This window comes from Periophthalmus magnuspinnatus, chromosome 21, assembly GCF_009829125.3.
Source record: "Periophthalmus magnuspinnatus isolate fPerMag1 chromosome 21, fPerMag1.2.pri, whole genome shotgun sequence".
NCBI lineage: Eukaryota > Metazoa > Chordata > Actinopteri > Gobiiformes > Gobiidae > Periophthalmus > Periophthalmus magnuspinnatus.
Window position 1 is genome coordinate 20,724,584 of NC_047146.1, and position 19,325 is coordinate 20,743,908.

Sequence of the window (19,325 nt, forward strand, 5' to 3'; positions counted from 1 at the left end):
TGGTGAACTGGTTTGTTAATGTTTAAAAAGTGCTCATATAAAATAGAGAACATAGATCTGAACGATGACATTGTTCTGATAAGTAATGCAGACACTTTAAGACCTCAGTGGCTGTGGTTACAAGCAAAATCAGATTTTTGGACTTAAAAAGCTAAATCATCTGATTTCTCACTCACATCACTTTTTGTACTTGTCATTTAAATATTCAATCATATTTATATGATGAATGCTCAGCCTTTGCACTTAGGACTATTCATAAAATTTGAATGTTTATAACTCCTTATTTGAATTAGTGTATTTCTGATGGAAGATGTGTACCTTGTCTCCCTGGAGATGTTACTGATTTGGCTATAATGTTCCACCGTGTGGCATTAAACCTATATATCTCCATGGAGACAGTTACAGGTCAGATCTCTAAAGAGGTGAGCTAGCTCACCGTATAATAGTATAGTTCATAAAAAGTTTAATGCCATGCAGTGGAACATTCCAGTTCCAGCTAAATCAAAATCGAAGCTGGTAGCAGACACCTCCACTGGAAGAGTTACATGGTCATTCCTAATTTCCTTTTCTTTGTATTTAAATTGAGGCTTTTGTGATCACAATTAAGTGTTTAATTAGTACATACTGCTACCACTCAACACACACACAGGTCCCACAGGCTCAGAGGAGAGGAGTGTGTGTGTGTGTGTCTGTGTGTGTGTGTGTGTGGGGGGGGGGGGGGGGGGTTGGTGTGTGCATGCGCGTGTGTGTGCAGGGGTGTGTGTGTGTGTTTGTAGCTAATGAATGAGGGACAGTGTAACCTGGACAGAAGTCACACACACTATTTCAGACACAAACACAACTAAAATGATCACATGTAGCTTTCAGTGGAATATATACAGTACAGATGTGGTGTTTGGAGAGCACCAGTGTTGTTCAGTTAATGAAAGATGACAGATTACAGACACATGTTTGCTAGAACTGTTGGGAATATACTGTAAAATTGAGTATTATGGAATGCAGCCCATATCCCAATAATGTACAAAAGCTCAATTAGAAAAGGTGAACTTGTAAATATAATCTGTAGGATCTCTGTATCGAGTATCTCCATATCAACATAAACTGTATAAAGAAGTGGATTAAGGGAGTGTGACGTCACCCGTGGTGTTTGGCTATAGTAATGAAGCTCATCGAGGTTAGCAGTTATAGGGGTGAATTTGGAGCCAAGGTCTATATTTACAATTCTGACTGTATCATAGCAACCAAAGAGCCAATCTGGAGAGAAGCTGTTAAAGGTAACGCTTGTTGTTAACTCTAACGGGAGTGACCTCAGGGAAAGAAGGGGCCTGATTTGTCTGTTATTAATGTTCATATATTGAGTTACGGACACAATAATAAAATGAAAATACCAGGATCCAACATAAGCATTTTGGGGTACACTAAAAGTTTTTGATATTTTGTTATTGTTTCACATAAGCCATGAATTGGATATTTCATCTTTACAATGCCACCTCGTTACTGTATTTCAACATCTTTTAATAATAGTTTGGTGGGATTTCCTTCCCACAGCAGCTCTTGATCACTTCTTGTAACTTCTGTCTTAACTTTCTCCCTCTGTGTTGCCTGTTCAGTCCACTGCTCCTGTGGTTGATTGTGTAAACGTTAGTGTGTAGTACCATGTGTGTCCTCCGCAGGGTGCCTCTCTGTTCCTGTCCCGAGCAGCTGGGCCCTTAATCTGTGCAGGACCTGCTCCTCTCACTCTGCATACCTCCTCGTCCTCATCATTTCACCCTTCCATCCTTGCCTTTCTATGGAGAGAGAAAGAAAGGCAGAGAGAGAGGAGAGAGAGGAGAGAGAGCAAGAGATAGAGAGAGGGGGGAGAAGAGAAGAGAGAGAAAGACAGAAAGAACAAAAGAAAGAAAGAAAGAAAGAAGAGAAAAAGAGACAGAAGGTGATAAGAGAGAGAGAGGAAAGATTAAGATAAGGCAAGGCAAGTTTATTTGTATAGCACAATTCGTACACAAGGTAATTCAAAGTGCTTTACAGAATAAGAGAGACATTAAAATCACACTAATCAAAACATAACTAATTACAAATAATCATCATAAAATTAACATTAAAAGAGAAGAGTGCAGAATAAAAACCTTTCAGTCATATGCACAGCTAAACAGAACCGTTTTGAGCCTGGATTTGAACATTGTCAAAGTAGAGGCCTGTCTCACATCTTCATGAGACTGTTCCAGGTTTTAGCTGCATAAAACTTAAACGCTGATTCCCCATGTTTAGTCCTGACTCTGGGCACCAGCAGGAGGCCGGTCCCTGAAGTCCTCAGTGTGCGAGATGATTCATATGGCACTAACATGTCAGAGATGTACTTTGGACCTAGGCCATGGAGAGACTTATACACAAGCAGAGCTGCTTTAAAGTCTATTCTTTGAGCTACAGGAGCCAGTGCAGAGACCTGAGCACAGGACTTATGTGCTCGTACTTCCTGGTTCTAGTCAGGACCCAAGCAGCAGCGTTCTGGATGTACTGCAGTTGTGTTAAGGCTCGTTTGGAGAGGCCAGTGAGCAGGACGTTACAGTAGTCTAACCTACTGGAGACAAATGCATGGATAAGTCTCTCTAAGTCTGGCTTTGACAGTATACCTTTGATTTTTGCAATGTTTTTAGGTGGTAAAAAGCTGCAGATGTTATTGATTTGATGTGGCTGTTAATGTTCAAGTCTGAACTCAAACTTTATTATCCCGAGGGAAATCCGTATCTTAAAAGACACAACAACAGTCACACACTACAGTCAGTCACACACAACATAAAGTCATTTAAATGCAACTTTGTTAAGCAGATTTGTTCGAACTGTCACCATTGATAAGAAGGCTCACAATCATCATGTCATCTAAAAATGTTATCATTTTGTTGCCTGGTTAACTGTTGCAACATTCATTTGTATACAGGGTGAACAAAATAGGTGAACTTGCTGCACTTTGTGGCACACCTGTACTACAATTTTTGGCTTTAGATAAAGTGCTGTTGACCCTGTTGGCAATTTATTTGTTAAGGGGGAGTGAAAGCATTTCACACATGTTTTTTTGTTTTGTTTTGTTTTGTTTTTTTTTAAATAAAAACATGAATAAATACATGAAAAGTGTAGACTCTCCACAGATCTACTTGGTTTGGTATTATCTCCCTGATCTGTATCTGAAATCAGGACATTATCAAATTCTAGAGCGCAAACACAAACTATTTAAGATAAAGTATACTTTATGAATCCCTTGTGAAGGAAATTCATTCTCTGCATTTGACCCATCTTTCAACCAGTGTCACACCAGGAGAACATGCAAATTCCACACAGAAAGTCCCATATGGCTCAGAAGTTGAACCTGCAACCCTCTCATCCATTGTTCTGTGTTTGTCATGTCTTTGATATTTCCTGTGTCTTTCTTCTTCCTTGTCTGGTCCCTGGTGCCTCCTGTCTGCTCCTTGTCCTGCAGCTCCTGTGTGCTCCTGCCTGCTCCTGTCACTGATCCAGGGGGTCTTGGGGTTAAATCTAAAGGACAGTTCAGAGCTGAGGGTCTTTACCATCTGGGCCTCTGAGGTGAGCTGTTGGCCAGTGTCCAGTCTGTGTGACCTGCTTGTCTCTATGGAAATATTAATAATCTTTATAATGCATTAGTCTTGTATAGTGTTTTTACAAAGTCACTTTGTGTTTGATTTATTTAATTTTTTATGTGGCCAGAGTTGCCTTGGGGCAGACTGATGGAATCAAGGCTGCCAATCTGTTCCATCGGCCCCTCTGACCACCAACACACACACACACACACATCTTGTCTAAGGACACAACACCAGTTTCGCCACTGCTGCCCCACTGTGGCACCTGGTATTCCCAGTGGTCTCCCACTACGTAGTACTTGGATGTACTAACTACACCTACTAACTTCATCTACTAACCAGACTCAGGCTGGGTCTGGTTAGTAGATGGCTTTGACAATATGGCATGGCCATTGTTAGTAGCAACTGTTAATGGAATGTTCCACAGTAGCATTAAACTTATCAATCTCTATGCAGATGAAAAAATTAAACTTTACCAAGTTACAGGTTAAATCTGTGGAGAGATGAGTCCATTTACAGTAAGAATGCATGTTTTTCAGTATTTTATCTTAGAAATAAAAACACATGTAATTGAATAAATACAAAACAGATGTGTTTAATGTCAAACTGTGGAACATTGTGGCTCTGTCTTCAGCGGTCACACCAGATGTGAGACCATCAGTTGGCAAGATTTTACCCTGAACTCATCACAAGCCGAACAGACTGTATCACTGTCCTGTCTCCTCTCTCTCCTCTCCTTATCTTCCTCATTCTCTCTCCTCCACTCCTTTTCTCCCACTTTCTCTCTATCTCTCCTTTTTCCTCCTGTGCCTCCTCCTCATTCTCCATCTCTCTCTCTCTCTCTCAGCCTTATTCTCTTTTCTCTATCTCGTGCTCTTTCACTCATTCTCTCATCCTCTCTTTCTCTCCATCTCTCTCTCCCTCTTTCTCTCTATCTCTCCATTGTTGGGCGTTGCGTTTTTCTGTCCTTGTGAGGCTGACATCACTGCATTACTTCAGATTAGAGATGAGTAGAAATCCTCCCACACAGAGACCTGCTTTATTCCAATAAAAATGAAGGATATTATACATAAGTTATGTTATTATTACCAAAACAACACACATTTATTTACATATCAGGTGTCTCTTGAAAAAAAATGGACGTGCAGATTTTTACTCATGTTGCTTTGCTTTGCTGTCCTTGTGTGAAGTTCAAATAGCCTAAAATACTGGTTCTCAAACTTTTCACAACAAATGTGACCTAAGAAAATATTTGGCTTTCCAAGTAGCACTAGATTAAAAGCAATAAAAAGTAGGATTTTATCATTTCAAAATTAAGGCTAAAACTAGTGAAAACCAACTAGTTCTAAAAGAGGATTCACATAAAAGAGGACAAAAATATGCATACAGTTGTCTCGAAATTAAAGTGGTGGATCATAACGAAATAAAAGCAGTACAGTATTGTACTTAAGTACAAATTTGACATATCTATATTTTATTTAAGTACATTTTAAAGTGGATACTTTTTACTTTTGCTTACATTTGAGAGCCGGTATCTGTACTTTCTACTTCACTACATTTTTTGACTGAACTGAAGAGTAAAAATATTTTTATTATTGTCTGAGACCTGCTTATTTTTATCGACTTCATAATTTGAGTAAATTTACAAATAAAATCAGCTAAAAAAAATATCAATTCTGTTGTTGTTCTTGAACAAAATTCAGCACAAATCTGTATCAAAATCACTACATTTGAAGCTTTATTATAGATCTGAAAATCAGCATGAAATACGTTTACTTTTTACTCTTTATAAACTGCATTAATAAACGGTTACTTAAGTACCACCAATGAGACACGTATCGCAGTTTGAGAAACACTGGCCAAAATAATGTATAATGTCAGGACTGGATGTTGGAAAAAAAATAAATAAATAAAAAAAAATAAATAAATAAATATATATATGTATATATATATATATATATATATATATATATATATATATATATATATATATATATATATATATATATTTATTTATTTTTTTGACTCAATTACTTAAGTTATATTAAATCAAAACAACTCAAATCAAGGCTAGATTGTAGGAATTAATTTAAACTCATAAAAACATTTTAAAAAATATGTATATAGATTTAATTTCTACATTATGAACCACTGCATGTTAATACTTTTGTGCAGTTCTACGTAATACCTTTAATTTCTCCTCTCCATTAGCTCAGACTATATCACAACTATTTGACATGGTTTGGTCACATACAGACAAAGGTCTACACACAGAGCACCTAATGTGGACAAAGTGCTCTCTCTGCTGGACAGAAAAGGCTGTGATGCCACAAACATAGTACTTTTTATTAGAGCAGAAGGAAAAAATATTTCTCACTGTTTTTCATTAAGTAAATTTAGACCAGTGTTGTTTACCTTCACTAGTTAACCTCATTCAGCTTTGTTTATTTGTTTATTTATGAGTATTCCCATTAGCTGTTCTTTTAATTTAATCTAACATTTATTTTTTTCTGTATATACGTGATTTTAAGATGTAGATTGAGAATTACTGCATAACCTTTCTGGTGAGAGGGCCGTCAGTCTCCGATGTTACCGTTTTGTCTGGAATATTCTACAGCATGGCATTAATCTTTTATGTTTTCAAATTTGCAGGCTAAAAATACCCTTTTAAAAAATGCATTCTCACAGTGTCCCCCTCTCCACAGATCTGACCTTTAACTTAGCCTGGTGGCCCCTGCTTGTCTCCATGGAGATTAATACTGAACAAGTAGACAAGTTGAACAGTTCCATTATGCACTTTTAACATATTTCACTGTACAAAAAAATAAACCCATATTTTCTGTTTCCATTCATTTTTATTCACAACACAAACCTATGGACATCTGCGGAGGGCCGGTGGACTACATTATGAGGTAACAAAATAGATCTAACATATATTTGTATTGTTTAATCTTATTGCTGTTATATTTTCAATGTTATTTGAATGGCGTTGAACTGGAGTTTTGCATTAGTGGTCACATCCGAACAGCTCAGTGGAGACGCGTTGTTGTATGGGCAGAGCTCTACTGGCTACCATTAGCATAACACTGTCGAAATGGTAGAAATGGTTCCCCACGATGACCTTGATCCCGTTGGGTCCGCACATGGCAGCGTCGACCTTCTTAAACAGAGACAGGGGGCGCTCGTTTGTGGGCACGCGTGGGCTAGCCTTAAGGTCAACGTCCACAATCTTATCGCCTGGGAGAGAGAAAGCACCGGGGTAAGATTCAAACATTCAAAAATACAGTACTTTTAATCAGTTATATTGATTTGAATAAACTGCACTTTATTTTGTTCATGTAGTGAAATAAATATCTAACTTTTTTCTTACTTATGTTATATTGATCAAAAGCAAATATTGTAGAGTTTCAGTCTATTTAAAATATATATGCTACCTTAATTTAACATTAAATATTTAAATAGAAAAAAGAGAACATAATTATTTAAAGGCAACAATACATTTTACTTTAGGGCTGTTATGACTAATTATGACAAACTGTTCATTGTGAAAGTTAAATGACTATATTTCATTCTTAGACTTGCTTAAGCAATTGCCTGATGTGCAGAATGAGTTTGTCTGTTTCCACCGCGGCTGCTGCTATAAGCTCACATGAGAGCAATTCGGGTTAGAATAACCTAAGATGCCTTAGAGGAAGAGATGCATCCTCAGTTCACTGGCTCTGACATATGGATACACCGCTATAATTAAACACAGCAAGGTTTTTGACCATCATAGCAAGTTGGAAGATGGATTCTGTATCATCAAGTAAGAGACCGGCCTCTAGCGGTTTCCAAACACCATCAGAGACTCCACGTAAAATCAAGAAAAGAAAGGTTTTATCTAGTGTGGCCAAAAGGTCAAAATTAGAGTCAGATTGGTGCTGAAGACGGTGTTTACAAGAGTAAACATCGGAGCAGCATTTGAGAAATGGAGAGAGCTCAGATCTACTCTGGGTAAAGGAAGGGACCAATATTTGGCTTTTCTACTAATGAGTAGGTAAGATATAGATACAAAATAAGGAATAATGTGTTGGCTTATATTTACCATGCTAATCTAGAAGGTTAATGTAATCAAAATAAAATCGAAGTTGATCAAGTTGTTTCTGGAGAGGAAGACCAAAGTTGCGTCTTTGAGACTTTTTTGGTTCGTGCTCGTATGAGCCTGTACAAAGTGAACATGCCCAACACTGCAGTTGTAGTTCCACTTCGCGCCAGATGTCGCAACTAGCACAAAAACTCTGTAACTTGCGCAAAGCCTCTTTAACTATTACAGACAGATTTTTTTAGATTACCAGTGTACTTTTGACTACACTATAGTTTCTCGTATACTTATTTGTCCCTAGGCTTTCTTTGAGAGGACAGGAGAGAGACATTCAGATGCAATCCCTCACCAGACACTGAGATGCAACATGTTTTTCACAATAAAAAATAAAAACATTTGTTTCATTGAATTCTTTCAAGTCACTTTTTGAAACAAAATGGCCCACCTGTAAATGCTTAATTTGAATCCATGTACTATTGAGTCTTACCCTGGATGATGTGAGCGATGTGGTGGTCCTCACAGACAAAGGCTGCGTCCACATGTCCGTCCAAACCCAGCTCTTCCTTCACTGTTTTAGGGTAACCGTCCACGTGAACGTGGGGCTCTGCGTCTGTGTACACATGCACGTGGTCATCCTGTACAGAGGAGCAGAGGCAGGGTTTATAAGAACATCATGTATTTTTCCTCTATGGTCCAGAGAGCAGTGGATCTCAAACTTTTCACCCCAAGTAACAACAAAGATACTTGCACCAACAGATCTAACTCAAGTATGTGACTATTTTACTATTTCAGGGATAATCTCGGGCTAAACCAGGTCTAAAAGTGGACTACACCATTTCCACTGTAGTTTTAAACAAGAAATTATCCAAAGGAGGACAAGTGGATAAAATGAACTCTAAATCCACAAACTGAAGAGCTGTGCACGTACCGTCTGAATGCGGAGCTTATGTACCACAGTTTGAGAAATGCTGTTCTAGAGGCTGCTGGACATTCTTAGAGTTACTGTTTTTGAAGATCTCATAATCAACATATTTTTCCTACATTGTATATAACTTTATAATCAGATGTTATATTGTATTAATTGTATAATTATATGGTACAATATTTTTGTTCTCATCTAATTAAATGTCTCTTGTCATTCCAGTCTATAAAGCCGTTTTAAAACCTCCCAGACAATCAGTGCATTGTTGACTTGTTGGTACACTTGAACATTGAACATTTTACACAAATCAACCTATGTTATATCTTATTTTAACTGCAAAACTTTTATCAAATTACCATAATTCTTGGATAACGTGGAAATAAACACTAAATCCACTTTTTTGCTACTAAACTGTGTATATGATGTTTTAATAGAATTATCTAAGTTTCAAGTAATATTTTGTGCAAACTAGCTAAATGTGCAGCTTTCTTGTCAAAAATGCCTAAATCTAAGTGTGTGCTGCCTTCATCGGCCTCTGCAATTTCCAGTAGTTGGTGACAACATGCCAGACTGTCCTGATTAAAGCTAGGCTGCAGGGGCGGAGTTTTAAGTGTGGAAACATGTTAGACCAATCACAGTGTTTCTTATACCTCTAGACCCCGCCCCTCTTCCCTTCCTCACTCTCCCCGTTAGTCCTCCAGGTACTGCCCCCAGAGTTTAGGTGTTGAGTCCCACTTTAATGCCAATACAAGTGGAAGTGTGGGTTAGAATAGTGAGAAGTACAAGTGGGTGGATTGAGGTGAATACTGTGTGTAGTCGTGCCTTGATCATGTAGAGATGATCGTCATATGAAAACACCGCGTCCACGTCGCTGTGCAGCTCTTTGAAGTCGTTCTCGATGTTCTCCACGGTAATGTTGTCATTGCTGCCGTCTTTATGGAGGAGGTGGTGATCTGGGGGTCAGTAATAGTGATACATTAGAACGACGCCAGTGCAATTTTATTTAAAGGTGCAATGCAGAACTTGATGACATTGCTTTGCATGGGACGTATCATTTTTCATATAATTTCAGTGAGGATGTTTTTATTGCTCAAATCAGATATCTTGAAAAACACACTTTTCTTTTCTGTGAGTGGACACGCCTCTACATAGATCTGTCCTGTAAATGACTTGACCTGATTGTACGACCTGCTTATCTTTACGGACATGGATTAATTTAATGCCATACTGTGGAACATTCCAAGCAAAGCAATAACCTGTCTATAGCGTACCCTGAAAAATAACATAGTGCACTTTTAACTGCATGAACTGAAATTTGACTTGAGTTTTTTGAGTTTACTACCAGTCAAAGGTTTGGACACACCCTCTCATTCAATGTTGGTTTTTCTTTTTGTCTTTATTTTTATTACCTTCTACATTTTAGATAAATACACCATTTCAAATATATGGAGCAAGATATATGGAATTATGTAGTAAAAAAACTGAGCCACCCTTTGCTTTGTTGAACAATATATAGTAGAGTTACTAACTTTTTTCTTTACTATATAATTCCATATATCTCGCTTCATATAGTTGACGTCTTTCGTATGTATCTAAAATGCAGAAAGTAGTAAAAATAAATAATAAAAAAAACACACTGAATGAGAGGGTGTGTCCAAACTCCAGTCAAAAGTTTGTCCTCAGTTAAACCGCTCACTCACTAACTGTGTAACTGTAAGTCTGCTTTCTACTGTTGTCCATATAAAACTTGAAAATAATTCATCGACTAAACGACTAAAGGACTACAGCCCTAGTGTGAACACAACTCTGCTGAAATGAACTCAGAGTGTCACTGTGAGCCGAGAGAGAGAGTAGAGGTTACAGCATGCAATATAACATGTATTACTATTCAAATAATTATCAAAACTTGTATAAAAGCCATTGAACATGACTAAACACGAGATTATATCCAAAATGAACTCACTTCTGAAAGCGAACATGTTTCCTTCGTGGTCGGAGGTGATGGCGTCCAGGTGAACTCTGCTGCACTTCTCTCTCTCCAGGTGGTCATCCTCCTCACCTCAACATACACACACACACAATACTTAATACCTCATTTAACTAAATTGCTTGTAAGAATATTAATCATGGAGTAGTTTGCCTGAAAATCTATTTGGGTTTGATGGGGAATCAAACAGGAGGAATTTTGTTCAGTATTGTCATAAAAAAACACATAAATGAATAATAAATGAAAACATATATGAGCTATAATGGCTTAAATCCAGTATATTTTTGCCTAAATAATACTAGTTTAATAGTACGTCAGTGATAGTTTAATAGTATCTGATATTTGACTGATGTTATTGATCCAACTATCCTATTTATTTTTTCAGCATTTCAAGTGATCAATCTAGTTTCAATACTAATTTTAGAATAGCAGACCTTCCTTGAAACTAATCAAAGTTCTAGTCCTAGAAACTGAAACTAAATATTTTAGTCAAAATTATTCAAATCTAAATTACTATTATCATTATTCAATTGATTGCAGTGTATAAACTTGAGGATGTCTTACCGAACTTGGCACACCTTGCAAAGTACCCATGGACTGGTTTAGGGTACTTGCCGTGGACCTCTCCAGTTTTGGGGTCAAACTTGGAGAACTGGTGTCCATGGAAACAGAAGTAATGTTCCATGAAGCGGAAGGCAGAGGTGCAGTTGGGCATACTTGCAAACTCTTTCTTCTCCACAACTTTAGTCTTTAGATTGTAGTGATAGATTTCGTGTCCTGCAAGCAACAAAAACATAAACTTATTCACCTGTGTATTTAAATAAGAAGAGGTCAGATTAATAATAATACATAATAATCTTTAACACGTTTTTACAGATGCTCAAAGTTGATTTACAATTTCATGCATTTTTCATTCACTCACACACCAGAATTAAACATGGGCAATATAGATGAAGTGTCTTGCTAAAGGACACAATAACAGCATTCACTAGAGCCACTGCTGCCCCACTGTGGCACCTGGTATTCCCAGTGGTCTCCCATCCAAATACTATCCAGGCCCAACCCTGCTTAGCTTCTGAGATCAGACAAGGTTAATCATTCTTAAAATACAAATAATAAATATTTACTTATATAGATTGAAACCAATAATACCAGGTCTGCAGCTAGTTTAAACCGCCTTAACAGTCTAACACAGAATTCCCAAATCAGGAAAATTACTTTTAATACAGAGAAAGTCGTACCTTTGAAGAAGATAACAGACTCCTCATCACACTCGGGTTTGGGGCACTCCACAGCGGCTTCCAGGTGGTCAGGGATCCCGCCGAACACCTCGGAGATGTCTTTGGGGAAACCCTCCACCAGTTTGTGCTGGTAATAACTGAACACTTTGTTGTCCTGCATCATACAGAGTGCAGATAATTAGTCATGTCTTCAATTTACAGACAGTCAAATCAGAACTAACTGATCCTCTAATAAATAATGCACAGGCTAATGACCTGCAACACAGTATTAGAACCATTGATCTGTTACAAATCAGGAAGAAGTAGAAGCGGTCATCATCAAAGCCGCCCTCGTGCTGTATGTCAACATGACTAAACCAGGACTAAACCACAACTACACCAAAACTAAACCAGGTCTAAACCAGGACTAAATCAGAACTAAGCAGGACTAAACCACGGCTAAACTTGAACAAAATCAAGACTACACCAGAAATAAACCAGGACTAAACCAGGACTGAATCAGGAGCGAACCAGGTCTTTTTTACACACCAGGAAGAAGTAAATATGGTCATCATCGGGGCTGCCTTCGTGCTGCATGTGGAAGGCTGCGTCCACGTGGCCCAGGTGGTGGTCATCGTCCATCTCTGCGAAGGTCTCATTGGCTAGCTCCGCCTCCCCATGGAAGCCCTTGTACAGGTGGTCAGCTGGGGGCAGCACAGATCAGATTATATACCATACTCAATATAGACCAGGTCTTTATAGACTATGGCATAAGACCAGGTTTAAGACCAGGTTAGAGAAACTCATTTTGACACTGACCCTTGAAAAAGTATGGCACGCCCTCCTCGTTCACTGTGACTGCATCCATCTCAAGACCTTTGCACCGATCAAAATCACCTGGAAAAAAAAATAAAAAAATCAACAATGATAAGACAATCAATGAAGTAAAGTACTCAGTCTTGTTAGTCACCCAAAGCCAGCTTGTGATGGTAATGTTATTTGAGAGGGCTTTATTTAACAGCACAGATCAACTCACCTGCTCACCCATCCAACAAAGACAGTTCTTTATCGTCATGTGTTAAAACAAAGCTCAGAATAAAGTCTAATTTGATTAACCCGTGCTTCAGACAGAGCTGCGCCTCCAGTTAGCTTGAATGTATGAATCACTTACAGGAGAGGGAGCTGGGAGTTGCCTGGTTGGATCCTTACCCTCATGCTGCTTGTGGTCGTGCTTCTCATCTCCAGGCCCGTGGCTGTCTCCTTCTGTATTACAGATTATTGACCTATAACCCTGACCTTGTGCAACAACACGGATTCTCGCAATATTTGTAAATTCACAAAGTCACGAGAATCCATCTTTATGGGCTCCCGCTGGTGCGACAGGGTCTGGCCACCAGCAGGCTGGAGATGGGACCTTTCAGAGAGCAGCATTATGGTTTGGATGGATCCCAAGCGAATCAAATTATCAGATTATATTATTTATGAAAATGTGGTCTATTTTGTTTGTGACAAATGCGCAGAGGGAAGCACTTGTGCATTTGTGAATAGGAACGATGTCTGTGCTTTTCTTTCAACTGGATTTGACAAAACTTTGATTTTTTTGGCTTGTTCAGCTGGTATGACACTTCGTCAAAGCAGCTTGGAGTCCTGACCACTTTCAGCGAGAGCCTTTCCAGATTGATGAGTAGAACTCAGTTCAGAGTGCTACACATATCATATCTGGAGTGAGCCAGGTGACTATAACCCAGCTTGTGAAATAATAGGTTGTTTCCTGGACGCTTACCCTCGTGGTGCTTGTGGTCGTGCTTTTCATGCCCAAGACCATGGCTGTGCCCCTCAGTGTGTCCAGGGGGGTGATCCGGTTTGTTCCCTCGTCCGTGAGCTGGAGGGTGGTCCGGCTTCCCATGCCCATGACCATGGCCTTTGTCTTTGTCTTTATCTCTACACAAACACACACAACATAACTACATTTGACTGGCAAACACAAAAAATAGACAAATTGTTATTGTCATATGTTACATTAAAGTGAAGTTTTACAAAAGTGGGTGGTGCGTTTAAGAGGTGCACTATAGAACTTTTCTGGTGGAGGGTCCACCACTTGCTTGTGTCCATAGACATGTTGTTGTCTTGGTTCTACAGTATCTAAATCTACCTTACATTTCAGTTACATGTGGTGTTATTGCTAAAACATACCTTGAAAATCATGCATTCTTACATTCTTACGAGTGGTGTGGCCTCTACATAGACCTGACCTGTAACTTGGCCTTTTGGCTTAACCCACTTGTCTCCATGGAGAAAGATAAGTTTAATGCCATACTGTGAAACATTCAAGCAAAGCAATAACATCTCCAAGAAACAGCCAATCTTATGGCCCAAAAAACCTTGAACCTTATCATTCTTGGCTCCACAAACTTGCCAAAGTAACCTTATGGCTTAAAGTGCTTTCAACTGACAACAACCACGTCTTTGGAGTTGAATAATAGCACCACTTTCTGAAGCTACTGACATTAAACTTTGTGTCAGTTTTTGTTTCATGTGGATAAGCCCAGTAATTACAGAGATGTTAACCATAAACTAGGTCAATAAATCTGTAATCTAACAGTTAAACAGCAAACTCCACCACAGAATTCTGATCTGTCCTCCAGCTCAATTTAAACTATTCATGGAACATTTTGAGGACTTCCCCATTCAAAAGATCTAATATTTTGTTTTAAATTGTTAATCTCTATGACAACAGTTACTTACGCCAGCACTAGGGCCAGAGCGAGGCAGAGGCACAGGAGCAGTCTCATGATGAAGTCCTTGGGTCTGGAGCTGGAGCAAAGCAAAGCAAAGCAGGTCACTCTGCGGATGGGGTTTTATCCTTTTGGGATGAGTCATTTTGGGCCAAAGAGGGCGGGGCATATACACACACGCCCACACAGTGTCCTCCGATCTGCAACCACTGCAAACTCTATACTAGGAACCAGGAGAGAGGATTTCATTCACCGAATCAACAATGACAAGATTAAAATCAATACATGCAATGCTCTGGATGTTTCTAGATTAAACCTATTTCAGCACAGTACGTTGAGTCCTAAAATCTCACAGCAAGAAGATACTGTGTCCAATTCCAACACAGTGTGAGGTAGAGCTGCACAATTAGTGGCAATCAAAACAAAATGATCCAATTTGTCGGTCTATATGTGATATGGCAGCACAATGGCTAGCACGCTTGCCACACAGCAAGAAGGTGGTGGGTTTGACTCCCAGGTCCCAGAGTTTCCTCCAAGCACTCTGATTTCCCCCATCAACCCAATATACTGGAGATGGGGCTACTCATTGGGTCAAATGCAGAGAAATTTCCTTACAGGTACAATGAATAACAAATTGATTTAAAATAGGACATATAGAGTAAGACCACATGTTTTATATTAATTTCATTTAATTCATTCATTGAGGATTATGAAATTTGTAAATGTGGTGTAGGACAATGGTAGTGTATCATACATGCTTGTTGGGATATATTCTCATCTGTCATTGCGCATTGCACAATAAGAGTTTTTAGAGAAGAGTCCAGAAAGTGTCCCTGCACCTGCTCTGGACTGTGGTCTCTGGTCTGTGCTCCCCTCTGTGGGGTGACTGAACCAAAGCTCCGACCAAAACAAACAGAACCTGCTGACTGAGCTGCACAGCAGTCAACGGTCTCCTCATCTGAGTCTGTGTCATGTGACCAATAGTTTCACCAAACTACAAATACATCTAACCTCACAGACCTTTACAACGGGGACATGGGACACACTGCACTCTCCATGGGACAGGACGTCACTCGCCCACTACATGACCCCCTTCCTCCGCCCCTGTCACTCCACTGCCCTCCGGAGGGAGGAGGTGAGGATGGATGAGGCTCCCACTTGAGGTCCTGGGTGATGGTGGTGCAGAGGAAGTGGAAAGAGTCCACGGTGGTGATGGGGGTGTCGGTCTGGGTGATGTGGGGAGGGACTTTCCTGAAGTTCTCCATCATCTCCAATGTTTTCTGGGTGTTGAGCTCCAGGTTGTTGCCACTGCACCAGGTCACCAGCTGTTCCACATCCCTCCTGTAGGACTCTGTCCAAAATGAGCCCGATGAGAGTAGTGTTATCTGCAACTTGATCAGTTTTCCATAGTCGTGGCTGTAGATGCAGCAGTTGGTGTACAGGGAGAAGAGTAGGGGAGAAAGTACACAGCCCTGTGGAGATCGTGTGCTGATACAAGATTAACACATATTTCAAGGTTGCATAAAAAGTGAAAATGGTGGTGTAATCCCCCATTTGTCCAGGAGAGGCCCATGCAACTGCAATATATTTAGTTTTTGTACTCTTGGACAATACACTTCACCTACTTTGTCTGCTTGCGTTATTGCAGCAGGTAATTTGTGATTGCTGGGGAAAGACCAATGGGAGTGACAGTTTGAGCTGAACCACTGAGAAAAATCTAACAAAGAAAATTGCAAATATGGTTAGATTTGCAATTTATGTTTTAAAAGATTTTGTTTTCATTGCACATTTTAAAGACGCCCTGCAGATGCATTAAAATATGAGAAACTAAAATATGAACTGATAAAGCGATACAGCAAACCCATACATTTCAGAACATGTTTGCATGGGTCTAAACTACAGGATTAACAGGTTTTACACAGGTCCAGTCTTTATTTCACTGCAGACTGCACTACAGGTAAATTTCAGATTCTCGAATGTGATGATGTCATTCTGCCAGATGGGATATCCAAAACTGTTGAACTTGATAGTTTGTACTATTCTCTTAAACCAAAAATTCACTGTATTACAGCAAACATTTGCAGTTTAACAACATTTATTTTAGCTACCACTGCCCTCATCTGTATTAAGTAATGTTGGACTAAAGAGTGTTGTGATGTCATCTGAGACCCAACAATACCTGTGTCAGTTCATATATTGTATTAACCTGAATGCTAAAGACCTCCGTAACCTCCACTGCCGCAGTCACAGAGTTTGTTGAGTTTGAAACATAAAGAGTCGTCTGAGGACATGTGGTGCCCTGCTGAAGTCACTCATGGTGTTTTTGTTTTTCCAGCTGTTTCTTCCTCCAGCACACTCCTCACAACAGGAGAGGTCATCAGATCATGTTTGTCCAGACACAATGACTTCTACACAAATTTGCATTTTTAACCAACTAACAAAAGACATGGTGAATCTCATTTAAAGGAATTGTACGTAAGACTGAGATTTTAATTTCCTCAAACTTCACAAATGGTGTGTCCCCAGATATAAGGTAGTTATGTTCAAATCAAGTATAACTTTTACTGATAACAATGTTAATGCTGATTTATTCTTAATTACAAAGACACTGGACATGGTGGCCAAGTTGTGAATGTTAAATGTAGTGTTTCGGTTCTCAAGACGGCTATCCAATCAGAAAGCAGAATGAGTCTCACATGAGTCTCTCATTTGGATTGCCAGTTCCAATGCTGAAATCCAGTTGTTTAAACCTAAAAGGACTCTCTCTGATCTGAATTCTCATTACCTAAACCCCAGCATGTGCAGCCAATCATTACTCAGTGCTAGTGCAGCCTCGGCAGCTTAGTGAGCGAATTTGTATGTGTCCTCTTTTTGCAGGTTAAGGTGCTGGCAATCCAGGTTCAGTTGTGATTGTAGAGATCTCAGGCTACATACAGTTCCTTTGAAAGCAGAGAGGGAAATAATAATAATAATAATTAAGAGTATTTGTAACAGTTTTTTTTTTTTAAAATGTGATTGATTAATGAGGAAAAAAAATCTCAATATGTATATTTTTCATATCGCTCAGACCTAATTGCATGTTATTGCGGGATAACAAAGAAGTGAGGTTAACTGTGCTGAGTGCGCTGGATGAGGACATCAGCTGTAAAGTTACTCAGAGGGGATGGTAAATTCAAAAGGAGCTCACCCCTGATAACACTCTGCCAAGATGAAACTATAACTTTGGCTCAAAATACAGTATAAACTGACCAACTGTCTGTTTGGTGTATACAGCTTGTCCTCTGGACATATTGCCATAGGAACTTATGAACAGTAACTTTGCTTAAAGTAACTTTTCTGGTGGAGTATGAGGGTCAGTCACTTGCTTGTCTCCATGGAGATGTTATTATAACTGGAATGTTTTATAGTATGGCACTGATCATAAGTATTTGCATGTATTCAGTGGCCAGCCCACACTTTACAGCAAAAAGGTTCCAGGAGCAAGACTAGCTGAAGATCTGGAGATAGGTCCTACTGTGGTACTGGCTGAAGGACAGGTCAAATGCAGAAAATTAATTACACTCATGAGGAATTAATAAAGTATTTCTTTACCATAACTTTAATAGATGCTCAGTGTCTCACTGTGGAACATTTCAGTGATAGCAATACCATATCTTCTACGTTTTGAAAGTTAACAGGTCTGTTTTCCAGGTAAATAATATTTTATAAACTCAATACATCGGTAAGACCACTTCAACTTCAATGACCTCCGAAAAATTGTAAAGGAGATAATCTAACACTAGGGGGCAGAACTAGTATGACAGCTGCCTATTCTGGCACACACTGTACTTTAAACATCCATATTTCTTTAGATTATAATGGATTTCCTTCAGCCTGTCTCAAAATGCTAATCTGTCACTCCACAGAATCTAGTGCACTGACAGGGACATTGTGTGGGAGGCTTAGCTAAATAGTAACTCAATTTACATAGCGGTTCTGATGAAATTTTGGATAAATAATTGAAATTCAAAGATCAAAAGTTTATCTAAGCAAGAGCAGTGTTATTTGAGCTTCTGTAAAATCAATGTCAAATGCTCATGTTAATGCTGTTTACAATTGGTTTTCAAGGTACACTATGTAAGTTTTCTAGTGCAGGGTCCACCACCTGCTTATCTGAATGTTATTGCTTGGCCTGGAATGTTCCACACAATAACATTAAACAATTTTCTCCATGGAGACATGCAGGTGACACCACTAGGGCTGAACAATTTGGGGAAAAATTTTCTAACAGGCATTGTGATTGCTAAGAATTGACAAAAAGACTGAAATATGAACTGATGAACAGATCTAAAAGACAGGATTAGCAGTTTTCTGCATAATAAGACCCCCCCCCCCCCCCCCCCACACACACACACACACAAAACTAGTTCAAAAGTGAATTTATTTACTCTCCTTTGGGTTTGTTTTATTTTTTTCTTTCTAAGAGGACTATTTTATCAGTGATCATTGGCCTTCCGCCGTCGATGGCTGAAGAGCAAATATTAGGCCAATCCAGGCCAAAATTTCAAGTTATGTGCTTTAAAAACTTATCAGCCAAGTCACAATGTGGCACTTTTCTTCTTTGTTTAAAAGGTGCAACTTTTCTGATGGAAGGCACATCACCTGCTTGTCCTCATGGAGATGTCACTACTTTGCCTTTAATGTTTCACAATTTGTCACTAAACTTACCTATCTCCATTTAAACAAGCAAGTGACACTTGTCATGCTTTACCAGGTCATCACTGCTCAAATGTATGTTTTTAGAGCCATAAAAA

The 19,325-nt window shown here is 39.1% G+C and overlaps 1 protein-coding gene across 2 annotated transcripts; it reads right to left on the reverse strand.

Moving 5' to 3' along the window:
• Positions 1–6,422: 6,422 nt before the first annotated feature.
• On the reverse strand, positions 6,423–14,648 carry hpxa (hemopexin a). Of its 2 annotated transcripts, XM_055230414.1 has the most exons (11): positions 14,543–14,648; positions 13,581–13,738; positions 13,007–13,060; positions 12,617–12,694; positions 12,347–12,501; positions 11,819–11,972; positions 11,142–11,354; positions 10,554–10,649; positions 9,413–9,543; positions 8,156–8,303; positions 6,423–6,824 (listed from the first exon to the last, which is right to left on the reverse strand). In XM_055230414.1, exons 1-11 carry the CDS (start codon positions 14,587–14,589, stop codon positions 6,595–6,597), a joined length of 1,464 nt encoding a protein of 487 aa, XP_055086389.1. In that variant the 5' UTR covers positions 14,590–14,648; the 3' UTR covers positions 6,423–6,594. The 2 variants fall into 2 exon arrangements, with proteins under 2 accessions (XP_055086389.1, XP_033843171.1); XM_033987280.2 differs by lacking the exon at positions 13,007–13,060 and having other exon boundaries at positions 14,543–14,647.
• Between the last annotated feature and the right edge of the window lie 4,677 nt (positions 14,649–19,325).

What these genes read in the sequence shown, in the direction of transcription:
- hpxa (XM_055230414.1), bottom strand. Translation starts at nt 14,589, where the DNA reads ATGAGACTGCTCCTGTGCCTCTGCCTCGCTCTGGCCCTAGTGCTGGC. An exon ending in GCTCTGGCCCTAGTGCTGGC is followed by an intron (nt 13,739 to 14,542) that starts GTAAGTAACTGT and finishes GTGTTTGTGTAG; the next exon opens with AGATAAAGACAAAGACAAAG. An exon ending in ACCATATTTACTTCTTCCTG is followed by an intron (nt 11,973 to 12,346) that starts GTGTGTAAAAAA and finishes TGTATGATGCAG; the next exon opens with GACAACAAAGTGTTCAGTTA.